A 21,050-nucleotide genomic window follows, 5' to 3' on the forward strand; every position below is an offset into this window, starting at 1 on the left:
TTAATTAATTTATTTTATTATTTTATTTTTTAAAAGATTTTATTTATTTATTTTTTAGAGAGGGAAGGGAGGGAGAAAGAGAGAGAGAGAGAGAGAGGCATCAATGTGCGGTTGCTGGGGGCCATGGCCTGCAACCCAGGCATGTGCCCTGACTAGGAATCGAACCTGTGACACTTTGGTTCACAGCCCAAGTTCCATCCACTGAGCTACACCAGTCAGGGTTATTTCATTATTTTATTTTTTAAAAATATTTTTATTTTAGTTGTTGCAGTACAATTTTCTTTTACTCCCATCCCAACCCACCCACCCAGCCCTCCCCTCCTCCCTCCCATTTCCACCCACCCCTAGTTTTTATCCATGTGCCCTTTATACTTCTCCCTATAAACCCTTCATTTAAATAACAGTATATATTTCAAGAAAGCTATCCCAAACATTCAATTATAAAGTTTAAAATGTACTCTCTAAACATTCATCATGGATTCAGGATTTAAAATCTAAGAACTATCATAAAAATGATCTTAATGTACTTACTTGTGGAAAATAACATTCATTTTTATATTTAGAGGAAGCCAATATTACTTGGCATTTGCTAGCTACAAAGGGGACAATTTTTAAAAACTAAAGCCCATTAAATGTTTAAATTTAAGTACAGATCATCTTCCTAAAAAAGTTTTTTATGAGCCCTGGCTGGCATAGCTCAGTGGATTGAGCGTGGGCTGAGAACCAAAGTGTCACAGGTTCTATTCCCAGTCAGGGTACATGCCTGGGTTGCAGGCCATGGCCCCAGCAACTGCACATTGATGTTTCTCTCTCTCTCTTTCTCCCTCCCTTCCCTCTCTAAAAATAAATAAATACAATCTTTAAAAAAATTAATTTTTTTTATAAATAAACAATGGTTTATTGTAGTAAATGGTTAATTGATTAAAGGAATGAATAAATAAATAGATACAGCTAGAGGCCAAAATATGAGGGTAAAATATTAATAAGTATTCACTTTCTCCTTGCTATCAAATGTCAGTGGGAAAAATAGGCCCATTATATTAGTGTATGGACAGTTGAGAATTTTTTACCTCTAAGTCAAAGGCCATTCATTTACTTGTGAAATAAAAGTAATCCATGGTCACAAGAAAATAAATTCCATTTAAGAAAAAGAAGTATAGAAAATATAAAAGCCATTTTAAAAATATTAAGAGCAGATAGCATTTTATCATGATAAATTCAGAAAATAAGCTTAATAAATTTTTTTTGGAAAGTGCTGTGGAGTGAAGAATGTGTTAAAACATAATTTTAAGTGTAGGACTGAGGAGAAAAGAGAATAAAATAAGAACAGAAAATTGTGAAGGTGAAAAAAAGGAGATAAGAAAGTAGAAGTATAAAGTGGCATGACAGGAAAGGAATGGGGTGGGGAGAAAAGAAAAAGAGAGAAAAGACTAAAAACAGAGAAAAAGGAAAAAATATTATATATACAAACTAAAGAGCAAATAAAAAATATAAAAGGAGTAGAGGGAACAATAGTAATGTGATACAAAGCACTTTTGAAATGTTAAAGTAAAATTTTACATATTTATACCTTGTCTCAAGTCACTGAGCATTTCATTGAAGTGTTTTTTGTCATTGTAAAAATAATATATGTCTACTGTAGAGCACTGGGAGAGCACTCAAGAAGAAAAGAAAAAAATCACCTGGATTGCTGCCAGGTAGATGGAAGAATTATATTTATCATTTGCAAATATTTTCTTCCTGTCATTTTCTATTCATTTCCAAATAGTTTTGTTCAAGTGGCATAAACATTTTGACTCTAATTACTTAGAAATATAGCTGAAACATTTTTGAAGAAATGACTTTAGTAAATCTATTTTTATTTTGTATTATTTTTTAATTTTCCAATTACAGTTCACATTCAATATTATATAATTTCAGGTGTACAGTATAGTGGTTAGACACATAATTTAATAAGTGATCTCCCCAATAATTCTAGTACCCACTGGCACCATTCATAGCTATTACAATACTATTGTTTACAATTCCCAGGGCGCACATCAGTTTGTACTCCATCCCCTCATCTTTTTCACCCAGCCTCCCAACACCCTTCCCAACACATTCGTATCTTTAATCCTAGTGGGAAGCTAATGGCAACTTTGTTAGGAAAATTTGATGACAATTTAATAAAGGACTATTTACAACTATATGGACAATATGTGGGGGATCACAAAAAATAGCGCAATAACCCAGTTTGTATGACAGTAGCTAGGCCTATAGGCCAAGGGGAGAGAGCAGCTACTTGGAGATGTTTGTGTGAAAGTTCAACCGTGTCCTCAAGCCAGGACCTGTAGCAACCTGGATGACTGCACAGGGATAAGGCCAGGAGTTTAGCTACTGCAAAATGACTTTCACTTGTCTCCAGCCACCTACACGATTTACTTCAGACAAATCCAAGTGACAGCCAAATGACAACAGAACGTAAGTCATCCATACACACTACAGGGGCAGAGACTGGGGCAGAGAAAATTAGAGTTAAGACTGGTTCTGGAAGGACAAATGAAAAATATCCAGCAGAATATTTATATTCCACTAAAGTTTTTTTACAAATTACCCTTGTTTAAAGTTATATTATGCTTTTTCACTATTATCAGTAACTCTATTATAATTTTCTCTAGAATTATTTCCTCAGTATAAACTATTACAAGGAAAAACACTAAATAAATAAATATACAACATTTAAGGCTTATTACTTATTCAAAATGTTTGATATAATTTATATTTCTACCATGAAGTTGAGGTTCTCATTATATCCTCATTAGCAATGCAAATTTTGATGTCATTAATTTTTTAGAAAAAAATTACATGGCAGTATTTTACTTTGTATTTCTTCAGTAATTAGAGGGTTAAAGGTTTGCCATGTTTATTAAATAATTTCATTTTTTTTTCAGTTTTATTTTCATGCCTTGTTCTACTTCATGTGGCCCCAAAATGAGTTGTGACTGCCTGAGTAGTATATCAATATTTAATGAAAGATCCACTGGCCCAAAGGTTTGGTTGCAATTAAATGTATATTTCTTCTTAATAGTTGCCTATTGGAAGGAAATACAGGCACAAAACCACTGTTCACAGCCCCCTTTTATTTTTCTTGACCCTACAAAGATCAGAATTTGCTTATAAATTGGGAAATCAGAAAGATTTCCTTTGACAAAGGAAATGTTTTGTGATTTGCAGTAAAATATCTTAGAAAACAATATTGCCTTGTGAACATAGAATAATATTTATTAACATTTTTAATGATTTTTAAATAGTAAGTTTTACAGAATATACAATGTACACAAATAGCTGCCTTTTATTGAGTGCATCTTATGTTACAAATACATCTCATCTCAGATCCCACAAAGATATGTAATGAACTCATTATATACAATGATTTTGCTATCTATACAATTGAACCTACTTTCTATTTTATCAAATATACCATTTTTATTATCATAATTGCTGCTGTTAGTGTTAATATTGAATAGATTTAACTTGTTTACCATAACCTTTTAAAGATTTATACTAATAAGTAGAAACTGAAGGTGTGCTAAAATTTTTACAACCATATAAAGCTCAATTAAAAATCTAGAAATTTTGAGTTTTTCTGGAATAGGCAAGAAGTCTTCACATGGTGGTATGTGAAGGGTATAAAAGGTCTCCCTCTATACTTTAAAATTGACCTTTATAATTCAACATTGCACTTTTATACCTGCATTTCTTTTAAGTCTAGGCATCTCAGTAAAACTCCTACCTAAATATAAGCATGTAATGTGAGAGACAAAAGCACAACAGAATCAGGTGCCATCAATGCAGTACTGATTACAAAGCCTGTTCTGGAACCAGACTGTCATCTGATTCCTGGCTCTGTCGCCTGTTAGTATGACTCTAGCTGAGTTATTTAAATTTTCAGACTATGTCTCCTCATCTATAAAATAGGTTAATAAAATGAACAATCTCAGGGTGTGTTCTGAGGATTAAATAAGTTAATAAATATAAGCCTGACTTATTATGTTATAGTATCCTACAGTAAATCATTAGAACATAAGAATACTAATTAAATATTTTTTTAAATTGTAAGAAGGAAAAGAAACATGGAAAAAAAAGTAAGAAGAAAGGGTGGCAGGAAGCAGCCTGGCTATTCACTGTTAAAATTAACTCAGCCATGTATTTAATCACTCTACTATAAGTTCTTAAAAATATTGACCATATCTTGCCAGCGATGTACATCACTCTATGTCATATTGCTTGATAAGTAAGTGCTCACTCAGTAGATGAAGGACAGTTGAATAAATATATAAAAAAACTAAATGTATATATATGTAAATAGAAAGTCCTGAATATCTGGAAAAGACAGGGTGTGTGTGTGTGTGTGTGTATAAGAATTATATATATATATATATATATATATATATATATATATATATATATAAAATGATCTTTATAATGTTCCCAGAAGTACACAAAATGTGTTGCTTTAGAGGAATAATTTATATGAGGCCCAGGGAAGAATAATCCAAGGGCACAAAGGGATCAGTCAACTGAAATATACCTAAATGAGCCTCATCAATCGCTCCTCATTTAATACAGACACAGTAGACATGTTATTTTAGACATATAAGACCCAACTCCGGCTGTAACATGACTAAAATCATTTGCTTTACTGTTTCTCTTACATACACAAGGTCAAGTTGATGGTGCCTACACAGTTTTCCTTGTGCCGGGGACTCTTTTGAAAAAGGTTCTAAAGAGTATGACACACAGAATAGATAATAAAACACTTAAGACCAATACTAATTGTGATTCTTCTGCATTGCTGTGTTCATGTACTTACTTGCTGGGTTGTCCGTGGTATGTAGGCTGACCACTGGGACTCCTGGACCTGGATTTTAAAAATATATGTACAGACATTTTAAAGAAATCTAAATAATAATCACTGTAAAGGCTACACGATAGAGTTCTCTTTTTTCTCAAATGGAAGCATTTCATAGTTAAAGCATAATGAAACAGAAACCAGACCACTAGATTCTATTCCCTTCTATGGATATTTTATTCAGAAAAATAAGAATATATGGGGAAAGAAACTGTTTGCATAGAAGGATGTTAAGATCCTTTTTTTCCAAAATCCTATGTTTCTATAAGTCTATGGTTTTAGCCAATATGGTACAACTTACTCTTTCTTTCTCTAGTCTTTTATAGAACAGTCACAGATATTCAGAAAGTGATTCATGACTCTGTGCCCCTGCCCTCATCTGCACAAGCAAGATTAAATTATATTTACCACTCAGCCAAGAAAAAAATGCATGCATATTAGAATTGTTTCATTAACAACACAGCTAACAATGAGGGCTAATTATATTTTAATTTTAAAAATATGTTACTGAAATCACTAATTATTTTAAATATACTAGTTAATTCAGGTGTAGTAACCATAAGAAACTTCACTTCTCTAGGGAGCTCTATATAGAGATCTAATTATTTTCCCCTGGTGTCATCAAACGAGTACTTTCTTTTTTTGATTACTTCATTTCAGATGACAAGAGGAAAAATAATTTCAATGAGTAAGTATTGGTTTATTCTTCATGGTGTGTTAACACAGGATGTACCAGCTGAAGTTGTAGCACTCAATTTATCACATTACAGGAGGACATATATCTTATTTCAACTCTGGGAAATGCAGTATCTTATTAAAGGGGCAATGATTTCTATCACTATAACCTAGAGATACCACACCCCTGTGTATGACTATACTATTTACAGAGAGAAGAAATAACTGGAGTAAGTGTAATTTGTCTGAATTGAATGGGACTAGACCCAGAAAATTAAATTTCTGTATATCCTATCTTTTAGCAACCAAACCATTATTTTAATGACTATTGCTTTTCTGAAATATAGCTAAATTAGTGTATTATTGTAGCATGACTTTGCTGATATAAATATATTTATTCACTTTTTTAAAAGGTCCATATTCAAATAGCCCTTGTTGACTCCTGTGTACTTACTCCCAATGCCTACTTATAAATGAAGTATGTAAATATAACTTGTACCTTAGTAAATACATCACTTATAACTTTTAACAAAAATTTATAACTTAAAATATTAAATCATGTAGCTAGAGAGTAACAGTTACTAATGATAGTAATAGATGTTGATCAGAAAAAAACAGTAAAACAAACTTCATTAGAAATCATCTATTACCTTTACAGAATAATAAGAAATGTTGATTCATGGGACTAAAACTGGCACCAAAATATGTACATCGTTCTTTCATAAAATTACATGAAATGCACTGACGATTCAGTAATCCTTCAGTAGAGGCACTGGGAAAAGAAAGAAAGTTAGAAATACTACCATTCCAGGTATTTGAATATAAGTCATGAAAATTTAAGTGTGAACATTAACAGAAGAACTACAGCATTACTTACATGGAGTGTTCTTATAAATCATGACTTACCATAAAAATGCAAAATCAACTTATATTTCTAATGTTAAGGCATACATAGTTTCCTTCTATTTAATGGAATTAAAATTATGTATGTATACCTCTATGTATGTAATATGTATATATACTTATAAATAGATTGATTTCCACAGAACTCAATAAATCTTATTTTTAACTGCATTTTTGTATAGATATTTCTTTGTAAAATATTGAAAGGACTTACCCACAGAGACTAGCATAAAGTCCTCATCAATACATATTAATTGTAAGAGTAATAAATGTTTTCACAAGTCACACACACAGAAAAAAAACATATTATTTAGTCAACTCAACATTCTAAGCATTAGAATTTGATATTAATGTTGAATATTTCCCACTAAACATTTGCACTGATATGATAATGTACATAATGTTAGTAATCATACACACTTTGAGACATCAGAGAGGTAAAAAAGAAAACAATCATCTCTTTAGTTACAAAAATAGTGGTGCTTAGGGTCAGAGAGGCTGAAATATATCCCCAAAGTTAAGTTTCATATTTAGATTCATTTATTTTTAAAAAAAGGGTGTCATAAATTATCTATGTTGATAGATAAAAAAACTACTAATAATACATTTAATAAATGTTGATTTGACAAAAGATTCTCACTTTTGCTTTTAAATGAAACATGATTTGGTCTGTATATTCGGAAATGACTCATGGTCATGCTGGTTTTGATGAGCTGCAGGCACAGACATGGGGGCAGGGGTTTTGATTTCAGCATCAGAAGCACCAGAAATAATAAAGTATGATTTAAAAGTTACAATTTCATATTTGGAACATCCTGAGTTCAATTTTTTTTTTACTAGTAAATGTGATTAATATACAGTAGTCACTGAAGCCCATTAGCCAAACTAGGTAATGTTTGGCTAATGGACTTAAGTGTCTGGTTTATATGTATATGTAATAGTGTCTAGTGTATATACACACACACACACACACAAAACATTTGACATTTTAGCCATTCCAGGTATACAGTCCAATATCATTCATTATATTCACAATATGTGCAACCATCACCACAGGAAAATTAAGAATACATACTAATTACATGATAATATTTAGTGACATAACTAGAATTGAAAACATTTACTCTCTTTACTCCATGTAACTTTTCAGATCCAACCTCCCTAGAAGTTAATGTTGGTAATTTATCATAATTTAGACTATGAAATTACTGAAATAATAATGCAAATTTTGAAGCAAAAGTGTAACATTGAATATGGGAGCAGTTCTGATTCTGCAGGGGTATCTAAATTGTAAGCCAATGATTATTTTTATGGCCTTGACAAGACATTGATTGGGTTTTCTGGATTAAACACTAACATTACCTTACAGTCAAGCCAACTGGCATTTGATGAGCTATTTAAAGAGAAATTTATTGGTACTATGTTAACTTTATAGCGCAGACTGTTATGCTAGCCCCAGTCACAGAATAATTGACTCTTCTGCTGCATTCACTAAGGAAAAAGTCAAGTACACAAATCTAAGAAGTCATTGGGATTCAAATCACATTTTAGGCTAATAGAGGGAAGAGAAATTGGGGAGTGCCATTGACTCAACCTGGCCAAGTCTAATCTTCAGACACTAATTTCCCTTTAAGAATTTTATAAAAACAAGAGAAATAAAATTTTGGTCAAGTATTTCCACATCTTAAAATGTCATGACTGCCATTTTCAATCATAGTATAAGTTTCAAGGAAGATAAGCTTCAGGTATCAAAAAAAAAAAAAAAAGAAACCCCAATAAAACAGTGACAAATACTTTAATGAAGACCTCTAAACCAAAGTTAGAATCAGTCTTTAAATAAAAAGGTGTTCTTCTTTTGGAAGTCATTAGGATAGAGAATGTGGGTTCCAGACTCTCAGAGAAAAGACAAAGAATATGAAAATGACATATTGGAAGGGGCGATTAAAAGGAGAGGCTTCAGATAAAAGCAACTTATGTATAAATATAAATATAAATATAAATCTATGGATGAATTGGAGGGAGTTAGGGCACTTTAAACACACATTTTCACTTATAAAAGAAAGTCTAGGCTACTTGGTAAGACTCAGTGGTGATACTTCTTCAAACAAGATGAATTTCCAATGAGGATATCCCATGGCAGTTTTGACACTTTAAAATTGGGAAATGGAAATTAAACATGCATTTAAAGTCCAGAATTAATAAATTGCTTGCCAGATGAAAACAAAAATCATTCTTGTGAAGTTCTATTGAAACCGAGTGAGGAGACATTTTAATACTAAATAGGATTGACCTTAAGCCTTTTTTATGAATTTAACTTTCCACCTGGGAAAATTGGACAGATGAAAATGTTCCCCATCCACTGCTTTATTTAAATAAACAAGCATTACTGGCTCTAATAACAAACTTAATGGATTTTAAACACTATGGAGGCGGGTGGAAAGAGATACTTCCACTTGATCCAGTCTACTAAGCATTCACAATGCTTTTATTTTTTCAGAAATAAGCTGCATGTGTACAATATTACTGCCCTGAAAATTCAAAATGAGGCTTAGCAGAAGAAAAGGCCACTGTGGAAAATATGTGAATGCATATGATCTAGGTAGTTAAGAAAAGCAAGTCTCATTGTGGCAGGAAAAGAAAAACTCCAAAAGTTCCTGTGTAACTGTAACACTTGCAAAATTTCACACAGGACTGTAGAAGCTGACCAGTCGACACCAAGGCAACGGCTGGTTATCTCAAAGCCACTGACCTTGCTGCTGTTTCTGAATGCTTGCTTTCAGCAGCTGGTTCCCCCTCCCTTTCTGCCTGTGTAACTGGTATATAAAAAGGACTCCTAACCTAGCTTTTTTGGCTCAGAATTTGGAATTCCCCTCTGAGCCCCCTGGGGTAATAAAGTTGGTGCTTCATCATCTTCCCTGCGTGTGAGTGACTTTTCCACAACATCATAAAAATGTTTTGAGATTATAAATATAGGTGAAAAAAAAGAGCAGCAAGATGGTCTTAATTCTGATTCAAACCTTTGAGGATCACAAAGGTTTGAGCTGAGGGACTCGACCAAGAGTGTGAGGTTCTGCCATGCAAGGTTGGCTCTTCCCTAGCTATGTCAAAAACAACTTCAGATTTTCCCACCCCATTATTAAGCTGTGTAGATGACCATTGAGAAATCACCCTGTGCAGAGAGATATGTGCATGGCTTACCTGTACAACTGCCTCCCTCTGGGAGAAGACTCAGTGCTCAGAAAGTAACTGCCCAGGAAAGAAAACAACAGAAACCAAATGCAATATGTAAGCATTGACTGGGTGCAGCATTTTAAAAATATACTGTAAAGCATTGTGAAAACAACACAAATACATTTTTGCTACACTCTTTTTATTTGAATTTTTACAGTGTAGGATCAAGGGTAGGAAGTAGTGATGGCTGGGGTGGGGGGAGTGGTGGAGGGAAATGGAGACAACTGTTCTTGAACAACAATAAAAATAATTTTAAAAAAGAATATAGAAAAGTTTTTCTATTATTTATTTACAGCACTTTGACCCTTTTAGGATACATTTATCTTAAAATATTATTATAATATTTTATAATATTTATAATAGTTATAATATTGTAATTTTATAATATTTATAATATTATACTTTTTATTATCTCAATCTCTCTGAATGTGTGTGCATGTGTCTGTGTAAGTGTGTGCCTGGGTGAAGGATAGAGTCTTTAAAGTAAATGCTATTAGGTGGTCATGTTGTTTGGACTAGGACCATGGTAAGCAAAACATAAACCTGACAGAAAATATTGCAACTGACAACCTGACTTCCCACCTGACCTTAGAACCAAAAATGCTCACATTTTTTGTGTAGTCTCATCATATGCCAAGATCTTTATCACTTCCCAGTTTCCTGATGTTAAGTGGCGTATGGTAATTTGATCATTTTTACTCTGCAAAGAAATAGAAAATATTAATTTAAAAAAATTTAAACAGCATCTCTCTGGTCAAAACAAATGTAGTAACTGCTTATGTCACTTTTAATTCTTTAATTCTCACCTAATGTTCAGTTTCTTATTTTCCATCTCAGTGATGCATGCACATTTATATAAACATAGATTCAGGGAAGGAAGACAGTGCCTTTATTAATATGCTGTTGGAAAACCATTCAGAAGTTACATCTAGGTGAGGATCTCCTGTGCATCATCTGGTAAAGGATGTCATCTTGGCATTTGGTGCAGACATAGAACTTTGGTAAGTCTCATCTAAATAACTGGCAGCTGTGCAGTTTTGACAGACTTAAAACATTTCAGAACAAACTTTATTCCAAATAAATATTAAGGATTATTTACTTTCAAACTTTATACTATGTGCATAACTATAAGAGTAGTTATTTTCAATGAATAATTTGTTTGAGGTTAATCCATGTCAATGCATGAGGCCATAGTTTTATTGTTATATGGTATTTTGTTATATAAATATGTCATTACTTATCTTCTTCTTGACATTTGAGTGTTTCCAAATTTTTGCTTTTTAAAAATGTTGTCTATGAACAGTTTTACTAATGTCTCTTGATGGCCATGGCAGGGTTTTCTTGAGACAAACAACAAAAAGTGGGGGAATGCTTAGTTAGAGTGTATACATGTCTTCCACTTAACTAGATGGTGACAAAATGCTTTCCCAAGTTAAATATAGTCTAATAGCAAGATGAGTTTCTATTGCTCAACATCTTTCTCACTTCCTCATCAATAGTTAATTTCATCAGGCTATTTAAATTTTTGTCAAACTAATGACTATGAAATTGTATCTCTTTTGTTTGCTTTTTGTTGATAAAATAATCAAGCCTATAAAAAGGCTGAATGATTAATACACTAGTACTCATACAATCCTTACCTAGATTCACCAAAAAATATCCAACATTTTGAATATCTGTCCTCCCTTCTTTTATTGTTTACTGGATCATTTGGAAATAAGCAATAAGTATCAGGCTATTTCACCACTAAATACTTTAATATACATATCTTAAGGTTAAAAACAGTTTATCATATAAACAAATTGCATATCATACCTGTGAATATTCATATTAATATCATCTAAATATATGGTCTATACTCTAATGTCCATAACTTCTCATATAGTATATTTTTAAAATGCTGAACCCAATCAATGTTTACATATTGCATTTGGCTTATCATCTATTTATTATTTTTTTAAGATTTTATTTATTTATTTTTAGACAGAGTGGAAGGGAAGGAGAAAGAGGGAGCAAAACATCAATGTGTGGTTGTCTCTAGCTCATCCCCTACCAGGGACCTGGCTTGCAACCCAGGCATGTGTCCTGACAGGGAATCAAACCGGCGACCCTATGGTTCACAGGCTAGTTCTCAATCCACTGAGCCACATCGTCCAGGGTCTTTATTATCTCTTTAAGTAGAACAATTATCCATCTTTTTTATTTCTACATTGACCATTTGTAAGCTTCTTAATCTTACAGAACAGTAATTTTCAATTGGTGTTCCATAAGAATTTTTAAAACATACAATATCTGATTATTTACTCAGGGGCACTTAACTCTTTTTCCTCAGATTGTCAAATTAAAAAATTACAACAGCCAACACTACAATAGCCATTTGATGTGCATGAATCAAAATTATACTTATTTTTTAGCCATAGAGATATAAAGTACAGTAGAGGAAATAGGGTAGCTAAAGAACTTACACGCATGACCCACAGACATGAACAATGATGGGAGCATTGCCTGAGGGAGTAGGGGGCACTAGATGGAGGGAAGCAAAAGTAGGAAAATTGGGGTAATTATAATAGTATCATCAATAAAATATAATTTTTTAAAATTTATATTACTAGTAAAGATTTAGGGAAAAAGCTGAGGATATGCACTCAAGGAAAATTAATATAAATGGATGTGATTTGGGAAAAGAAAAAGTATGTACTCATGAATAAATCACTTTGATAGCTCTGAAAAAATTATACATATTTTTTGTCAGGTCAACAAAAAATAAATATTTTTGGTGTGCTGAAGACTTTTAGTAATTATGTGTGTCATGAGATGAAAAAGGTTGAAAATTGATGTTATAGAATATTTAGCATTTTGGATTTCTCTGATTGTTTTCTAATTATTTAATCTAGGCCAAACTTTTTAGGCAAGTGTATTATATAGGTGATTGAATACCTCTGCTTCATGTAAGGACACAAACACAATTACATACCTTCACACTCATGATAATATTATTTATATAACTGTGAGATACATTCATTGTGAAAGTACACTTCACTTTATAATTGAAAGCAGAATAATACTTGCAAATTATGTAAACAGCTTGTTCTCCATAAACTTTTCATTCAGTAGCTATGGGTCATTCATTTATGACCTTTACATGAATAATTATTATTTCAAAAAGTGATTTTTGGATTCTAATACTGCTTCTATTATTTATTTATTAAGTATTATATTTTTCAATAAAAAGAACATCTATTTTTTTCTCTCACATATTTTAACTCTCTTTCCCTTCTTATATTATTACAGACTTAAACATTTTAAATATTATTTTCCATTACTGTTCTTATTCTTTAAAATAATTAAATTTTTAAAAATTGGTTAGTGGAAATTCTTTGAATTCAATCCCTCTATTCTTTGAACTTGATTATATTAGTCTTTGAGCATGTCTTTTTTTCTTCACAATAAGATGTTGTAAGAACATTTTACTTCCTATGTACCATATCTGTAATCAGTCATTTATACAAGGAGTTTTCTTCTATTGGATTATGGTATTTAGGTATCAAAATTTGGGGTTAGGTATGTCCAGTGTTTAAAACATTATTAATTCTGGGCATTTTCAGAGGCTAAAATATATAGATGGTGATAGATAAATAGGTAGATAGATAGTAGATTTTCATGCTTTCTTTCTATATGTATACGTTGTATATGTTTGGGTTCTAATAATATCTTCAATTAAAATTCATATCAGTGTACTTTATTTTTTTTAAATATATTTTATTGATTATGCTATTACAGTTGTCCCATTTCCCCCCTTCTCTCCCCTCCACCCTGTACCCCCCTCCCACCCACATTTCCCCCTTTAGTTCATGTCCATGTGTCATACTTATGAGTTCTTTAGTTTCTACATTTCCCGTACTATTCTTGCCCTCCCCCTATCTATTTTCAACCTACATTCTATGCTACTTATTCTCTGTACCTTTTCCCCCTCTCTCCTCCTCCCACCCCCCTGCTACTAACCCTCCATGTGCCCTCCATTTCTGTGGTTCTGTTCCTGTTCTAATTGTTTACTTAGTTTCTTTTGGTTTTGCTTTAGGTGTGGTTGTTAATATTTGTGAGTTTGCTGTCCTTTTACTATACATGTCTTTTCTTTATCTTCTTTTCTTAGATAAGTCCCTTTAGCATTTCATAAAATAAGGGCTTGGTGATGATGAACTCCTTTAACTTGACCTTATCTGAGAAGCACTTTATCTGCCCTTCCATTCTAAATGAGAGCTTTGCTGGATAGAGCAATCTGGGATGTAGGTCCTTGTCTTTCATGACTTGGAATATTTCTTTCCAGCCCCTTCTTGCCTGTAAGGTCTCTTTGGAGAAATCAGCTGACAGTCTGATGGGAACTCCTTTGTAGGTGACTGTCCCCTTATCTCTTGCTGCTTCTAGGATTCTCTCCTTCGTTTTTACCTTGGCTAATGTAATTATGATGTGCCTTGGTGTGTTTCTTCTTGGGTCCAACTTCTTTGGGGCTCTCTGAGCTTCTTGGATTTCTTGGAAGTCTATTTCCTTTGCCAGATTGGGGAAGTTCTCCTTTATTATTTGTTCAAATACGTGCTCAATCTGTTGCTTTTCCCCTTCCGATTCTGGTACCCCTATAATTCGGATATTGGAACGTTTAAAGGTGTCTTGGATGCTCTTAATCTTTTCCTCAATTTTTTGAATTCTTATTTCATCTTGCTTTCCTGCTTGGTTGATTCTATCTTCCTTCTGGTCCACTGTATTGTTTTGAGACTCAGGTTCCTTCCTTTCACTATTGGCTCTCCTCCTCATATCTTCCTGCATCTCTTTTATGGTAACCTGCATCCTTTCATCTAGATTTCATCCAAAATCTACCAGTTCCATGAGCTTTCTGATCACCAGTGTTTTGAACTACGCATCTGATAGATTGGCTAATTCTTGGTCGCTCAAAAGGATGAGTCCTGGGGGACTGATCTGCTCTGTTGAAAACATATTTTTTTCTCCTATCTCTCCTTTTTTTTTTTTTTTTTTTCCCCCTGGCCTGGTTGCTCCTGTTATGGTGGGGGGTGGAGCCTTAGGTGCTCACCAGTCGCTAGATTGTGACGTTATATGTGGGGGTGGGGTGGGAGCGGGAGCAGGGACGGGAGAAAACGATGGCGATAGTTCCATTCTCCTGGACTCAGACCCTTGTCTGGGCTTCCGGGCCACGAGTTCTGCCCTGGTCCACAATCGCTACCCCTCTGAGTCTGCCAGCTGCAGCTTGCGTACTCAGGGATCACCGCTGCCCTCTTGTGCCCCTGGATGGCTTTTGCGCCAAGTTCGCGCCAAACTTTCCCCCGACCTCGGCGCACCGCCTACCCTAGCCAGCCCCGCACCCGCCCGGCTCGTCTTCTCCTACCAGTCCGGATGAACGCGTCTACTTCAACTTCTTGGCTGCCCGACTTCCATTCAGATAAATCCTCTGCCGGATCTGGGTGTTATTCTGATAGTAAATTATTGTTGTAAATTATTGGTTTTCTAATCTTGGTTGTACGAGGAGGAACGGTGCGTCCACCTATTCCTCCATCTTGCCGGAAGTCCGTAAAATGTTTTCAAAATTCATATCAGTGTACTTTAAATTTTGGTATTGTGGGAGCTTGATTCACATTCTCCCTCACACATATAAAAATTTTTATCATTCTTTTTGACCAGGGAAACTCTATAAATAAAAATTAACATTTTTATCACTATAAATATAAGTGTAAACCTAATTACACACATATAAATTAGAGATAATGCAGGGCATGCTGTATATTCCTTATAGATTTTTTTTTCTTTTTATTATTATGAAGTTCTTCATTGTGTAGGTATACCACAATTAATTCAACTAGCCTCCAGTGAGGCACGTTTCAAATAATGCTGTAGTGATTAACCCTATATATATGTTTGGTTGTTGCTTAATGTACAGGGAAATATTTTCAGGATATCCAAGGTCTGTCCATAAGGTATCTAGCCATGTCATATGAAAAATAGAGGCAGTTAATGAAGAAGATACAAGAAACATTGTACATAGGACAATGATGTCTCAGTTCCCCTTTAAAGTAGGGACTTTGAGACCTCATATAGTTCTCCCAATTGGCAGCTGCCCTGTTGTATTTTTCTGAATCTCGCTGAAATTTCTTCCCTTTCAAAGGTGATTTTAGTTTTGGGAGAAGCCAGAAGTCACAGGTCCCAAATCTATGCTGTAAGGGGGCTGAGTCACCTGGGTGATTTGATGTTTTGCCAAAAAACTGCCCAAAACATGATACATGTGTGGTGCATTGTCATGATAAAGCTGCCAATCACGACTTGCCTATAGTTGTGGCCTTCTGAATTATCTGAATAATTTCCACAGAAGAATGTTCAAGCTTAACACAAAATCTGATACAGATTTGTTGCTCTACTCACTCAGTCATTTTGAATGCTACAGCTACACAGTTCACATGTTCACTCAACAGTGTTTATGGCCCTGCTGACTAGTACAGTGACATCATCATTGTTTACACATGCACATTCCAGTTGTCTCTCCTTGGCTGCCAGGTTACCTCAATGTCTTGCAAACTGTTCTCATTGTATTAATAATGGCTGGACTTTTTCCAGATAGACCTCATCATATTCTTCCATAAGGGAAGTATTTTTCACATCTACTGGCAATATATGTGATACCTGTTTTCCTATGGACATGTTACAGATATGTTCTTCAGGGTTTGAATTGTTACCAGTGTGATAGGTCATAAATGGTGCTGTGGTAGACACTATGCCAACGAGAACACTCATCTGAAAGGAAGGACCTACTCCCTTAGTGGCCAGCAGTGCTTCTGGAAGAAGGCCCTCTGCTGACAGTCTTCTTTGGGAATTGCCTAAACTGAATAAAATAGCCTCACCCAAGTTCATTCCTCTTTTGAAGGGCAGCTCCAATCCCAAGGCAGCCTGATCAATATTGGAGCACAGAAACCCAACATTCTTGCCCTAACTTGGGACGTCTCTGAAGGGCCATGCCAGTCCAGAACTCTGAATGGTCAGCTGAGACCTTCATTCAGATGACACTGCAGCTCCAACTCTTCTGCCCAATCTTGCTTCTTTCTCCCCTTTTCTAAAGTTACTAAATTTCTCTGTAATAATTGCCCTACAATCTTCATTTCACAGTTGGCTTCCAGTGAAACTCAACTTGAAAAAGGTATGTTGGTATAATTTCACTAAAAAATTTGAGCATCTTTGTATATATATATATATATATATATATAATAACATAGATGTAATATTCCATTCACATGTGTCTAACTCTTAATGTTTATCTATGCTATCAAATTTTTTTAGTGTTTTGGATTTTTAATTTTAAAAAATATTTTTGATTGTTGTTCAGTTACAGTTGTCCTGTTGTTTTCCCCATTGCTCTCCCCTGCCCTATCCCCAACTCCCACAGTCATCCTTTCCCATTGTCCATGCCCGTGAGCCCTCTATTCATGTTCCTTGCCTTGTTCCTTCCACTTTAATTTTTAACAGCTCATTATGTCTATCATTTTATGTGAAATATAAGCTGAAAACTGTCTTTGTTTATCATTTTATGTTTACATTGGTTATGATGTTGTATTTTTTCCAAAAAGTTTTTTTCTAATCTTTATATAATCAAATTTACCATAATAATTTTATTGCTACTAAGTGATGGTGTATAGTTTAAAAGGTTTTATTTAAGCCAAAGTAACAAAGAATTTATTGATGTTTTTCTCTAAGTACTTGTAAGGTTTTATTTTTTAATATTAGAGCTTTGATCATTTTAGAGTTACAGTGGTAGTATAGAACTACTCTTATTTTTTCCTAACAGATAGTCAGTTTTAGCAAAACTATTTCATTCAAAATTCATCTTTCCCTGGTGGTTTTCAAATGCCATCTTTATTACATGTTAGATTTCCAAACCCAACTTAATCTGTTTCTCTCTTTATTATTTATTTATTTATTTACATTATGTGATATATATATCTTCATACACATTCATAAAACCTTCAAGTCAAACTCCTTTCCCCAACCCCATATCTTTTTTTAAAATTTTACTTAAATTGTTGTTGCAGTACAATTTTCTATCTTTTACTCCCATCCCAACCCACTCACCCAACTCTCCCCTCCTCCCTCCCATTTCCACCTGCCCCTAGTTTTTATCCATGTGTCCTTATACTCGTTCCTGGAAACCCTTCCTCCTTTCCCCTGAAATTCCCCTGAAATTCCCTCTCCTCTCCCCTCTGAACTCTGTCAGTCTGTTCTTTATTTCAGTGTCTTTGGTTATATTTTGGTTGTTTCTTTGTTTTGTTCTTTAGGTTCCTGTTAAAGGTGAGATCATATGGTATTTGCCTTTCACTACCTGGCTTATTTCGCTTAGCCTAATGCTTTCCAGCTCCATACATGCTGTTGCAAAGGGTAGGAGCTCCTTCTTTCTTTCTGCTGCATAGAATTCCATTGTGTAAATGTACCATAGTTTTTTGATCCATTCATTTACTGATGGGCACCTAGGTTGCTTCCAACACTTGGCTACTGTAAATTGTGCTGCTATGAACATTGGGGTGCATAGGTTCTTTTGTGTCTCTCTTATCTGTGATGTTCCATTAGTCTCTGTTTCTTCATGTCTCAGTACCATACAGTTTTAATTACAGATTTATTTATTATCTGTATTATTATACCTTTTATTGTTACTTCTATTTAGTTATTATTTATATAAATAAAATTATTGATTTCTGTATAATAAATATTTTTCCTGCTATTTCACTAAATATTTTCCCAAATCTTATGATTGGCTTCTTATTCTTATCTAATTTACATTAACTAATACCTCCAAAACAATACATGGCAGTGGGGGCATTGTGCATCCTTTCTTGTTCCAAACTTGGGAATGTTATTCCCAAGTTTGGAACAGTTATTCCCATGGGAATGTTATTATCTTGGCTTTCGGTTTGAAGTATAAATGTTTTATCATGTTAAGCAATTTATACACACACGCACACACACACACACACACACACACACATATATATATTTAAAAACAATAATTGGAATTGCATTTTGTAAAAGGCTTTAAGGCAACTATGAAGAAATTCATGCTGTAGGACAATTTAAATTGTGTTGGCATTGCCTTTCAAAGTCTGGTTTCACCCATAAAAGCATGTGGGCCTATTGCTCCTTTTTGGTGAAGGTCTTTGTAATACCATTCTATTTTTTCAGTCATTAGTCAGTTTAAGCTCTTTATCTCTCATGGAGATAATTTTGGTTGTGTATTTTCTCATGAAATTGTTCACTTCATCTCAGTTTTCAAATGAATTGACACAGGCTTCTGAAAAATAGTCTCTTATGACCTATTGAAATGTCCTTTGTTTAATTTCCCATGGCCATTTCTTTTTTTATTTTTTATACAATTAGTATTATTTATTCCATAAATGTTGTATAAAATGTATTGATGAAGCTCTATGGGCCTCAAGTTTTCCAGGGAGTTCTTGGATATATCTGAGGGTTTTTTTAAGTGTATTATATTGATTATGCTACTACATTTGTCCATTTTTTTTTCTCTCCTTTATGCCCCTCCACTCTGCACCACACTCATACCAGCATTGGGCCACCTTAGTTCATGCCCATGGGTCAGATATGGCCCAAATGAAAGAACAGATCAAAACTCCAGAAAAACAACTAAGCAACAAGGAAATAACCAACCTATCACATGCAGAGTTCAAAACACTGACAATCAGGATGCTCACAGAAGTGACGGAGCATGGATGTAAAAATAGAGAAAGAAGTGAAGGCTGTGCACAGTGAAATAAAGAAAAATATACAGAGAACCAACAGTGAAGGGAAGGGAACCAGTGCTCAAATCAACAATTTGGAGCAGAAGGAAGAAATAAACATTCAACCAGAGCACAATGAAGAAATAAGATTTCAAAAAAAATGAGGAGAGGCTTAGGAATCTTTGGGACAACTTTAAATATTCCAACATCTGAATCATAGGGGTGCCAGAAGGAGAAGAGAAAGAGCAAGAAATTAAAAACTTATTTGAAAAAATAATGAGGGAAAACTTCCCAAATCTGGTGAAGGAAACAGATTTCCAGGAAGTCCAGGAGCTCAGAGAGTCCCAAAGAAATTGGACTCAAGGAGGAACACACCAAGACACATTATAATTAAATTACCCAAGATTAAAGATAAGGAAAGAATCTTAAAAGCTGCAAGAGAAAAGGAGACAGTTACCTTGTAGGGTAAATGGAGGCAGTCTGGCTTCCTCACTCAGGTGTCTAGGTAACTAAGGGAAGAAGTTTTCCCATAACCTTGAATGGGCATGATAAGTAGTGTTCTCATAGCCTTAAGCCTGGGTCAGATAAATTGTTCCCATAACATGAAGTGAGCTTGCATGTGCAGAATTATGCTATGTTACAGATTTTTTTTTGTCTTGAAGTCAGCTTTGTTTGCCTCTAGTACTTAAGTAGGGGGGTTCTCACCCCCTCTTAAGAGGCAGAACTTGCAGTGTGTGTGGCTCCACCACCCATGAACACAGGCATGTCAAGCATCCCCATTGCTCTATGCACTTTCTTTTGTCTGCCTGAATACCATGATCTTGTCAGGTCTTGAATGATTGAAATACATACCTACAAAGGAGCTCCCATAGGAATATCAGCTAATTTATCAATAGAAACCTTATGGACAGGAAGGAGCTGGGAAGAAGTACCCACTAGCCATTCCTATTTTGTATGTTTGTTTGTTTTCTTCTTTTTCCTTCTCTGGGTCACCATGTATTCTCATTCTCTCTCTCTCCCCCCACCCCCATGTTGTCTCTCTCTCTCTCCCCTCTACACCCATGTGTGTGTTTTCAAAGAGTAAGCATTTTTTTCATTTATTCTACATTTTTCTGTGTATAACCTACTTTATTTGTGCTTCAAATTTGTTTACATCTTTTATATTTCTGTTGTGTTTTTTTTTTTTTGCTAAAATTTTATAGTTATTTGTCTTGGAAATTCAATGCATTTAGTTTCATTCTTCCACTTTCATCTTTAAGTTTGTAGAGCTATTTTTATTCTGACAACCAATTCTGATATAAAGGCTTGTTATTCTTTTCTAAATATATTTTATTGATTATGCTATTACAGTTGTCCCATTTTCCCCTTTATTCCCCTCCATCCTGTACTCCCCATCCCACCATTATTCGCCTACCTTAGTTCATGTCCATGGATTATAATCACAAATTCTTTGGCTTCTCCATTTCCCATATAATTCTTAACCTCTCCCTGTCTATTTTGTACCTACTATATATGCTGCTTATTCCCTGTACCTATTCCCCCATTCTCCTCCCAGTCCCTCCTCACCGAATACCCCT

At 34.3% G+C, this 21,050-nt stretch overlaps 1 protein-coding gene across 4 annotated transcripts in view; it reads right to left on the minus strand.

Moving 5' to 3' along the window:
- The window catches only part of DPP10 (dipeptidyl peptidase like 10), a 715,100-nt gene that overhangs the window by 38,784 nt on the left and 655,266 nt on the right, over positions 1–21,050 (minus strand). For all 4 annotated transcript variants that reach the window (XM_028510436.2, XM_028510435.2, XM_036023642.1 and 1 more), the window contains 4 exons: positions 10,309–10,400; positions 9,668–9,715; positions 6,217–6,338; positions 4,853–4,900 (listed from right to left, as the gene is read on the minus strand). In XM_028510436.2, the coding sequence (XP_028366237.1) occupies positions 4,853–4,900; positions 6,217–6,338; positions 9,668–9,715; positions 10,309–10,400 (310 nt within the window). The remainder of the gene's footprint in view (positions 1–4,852; positions 4,901–6,216; positions 6,339–9,667; positions 9,716–10,308; positions 10,401–21,050) is intronic.

Source organism: Phyllostomus discolor, chromosome 4, assembly GCF_004126475.2.
Source record: "Phyllostomus discolor isolate MPI-MPIP mPhyDis1 chromosome 4, mPhyDis1.pri.v3, whole genome shotgun sequence".
Lineage (NCBI taxonomy): Eukaryota > Metazoa > Chordata > Mammalia > Chiroptera > Phyllostomidae > Phyllostomus > Phyllostomus discolor.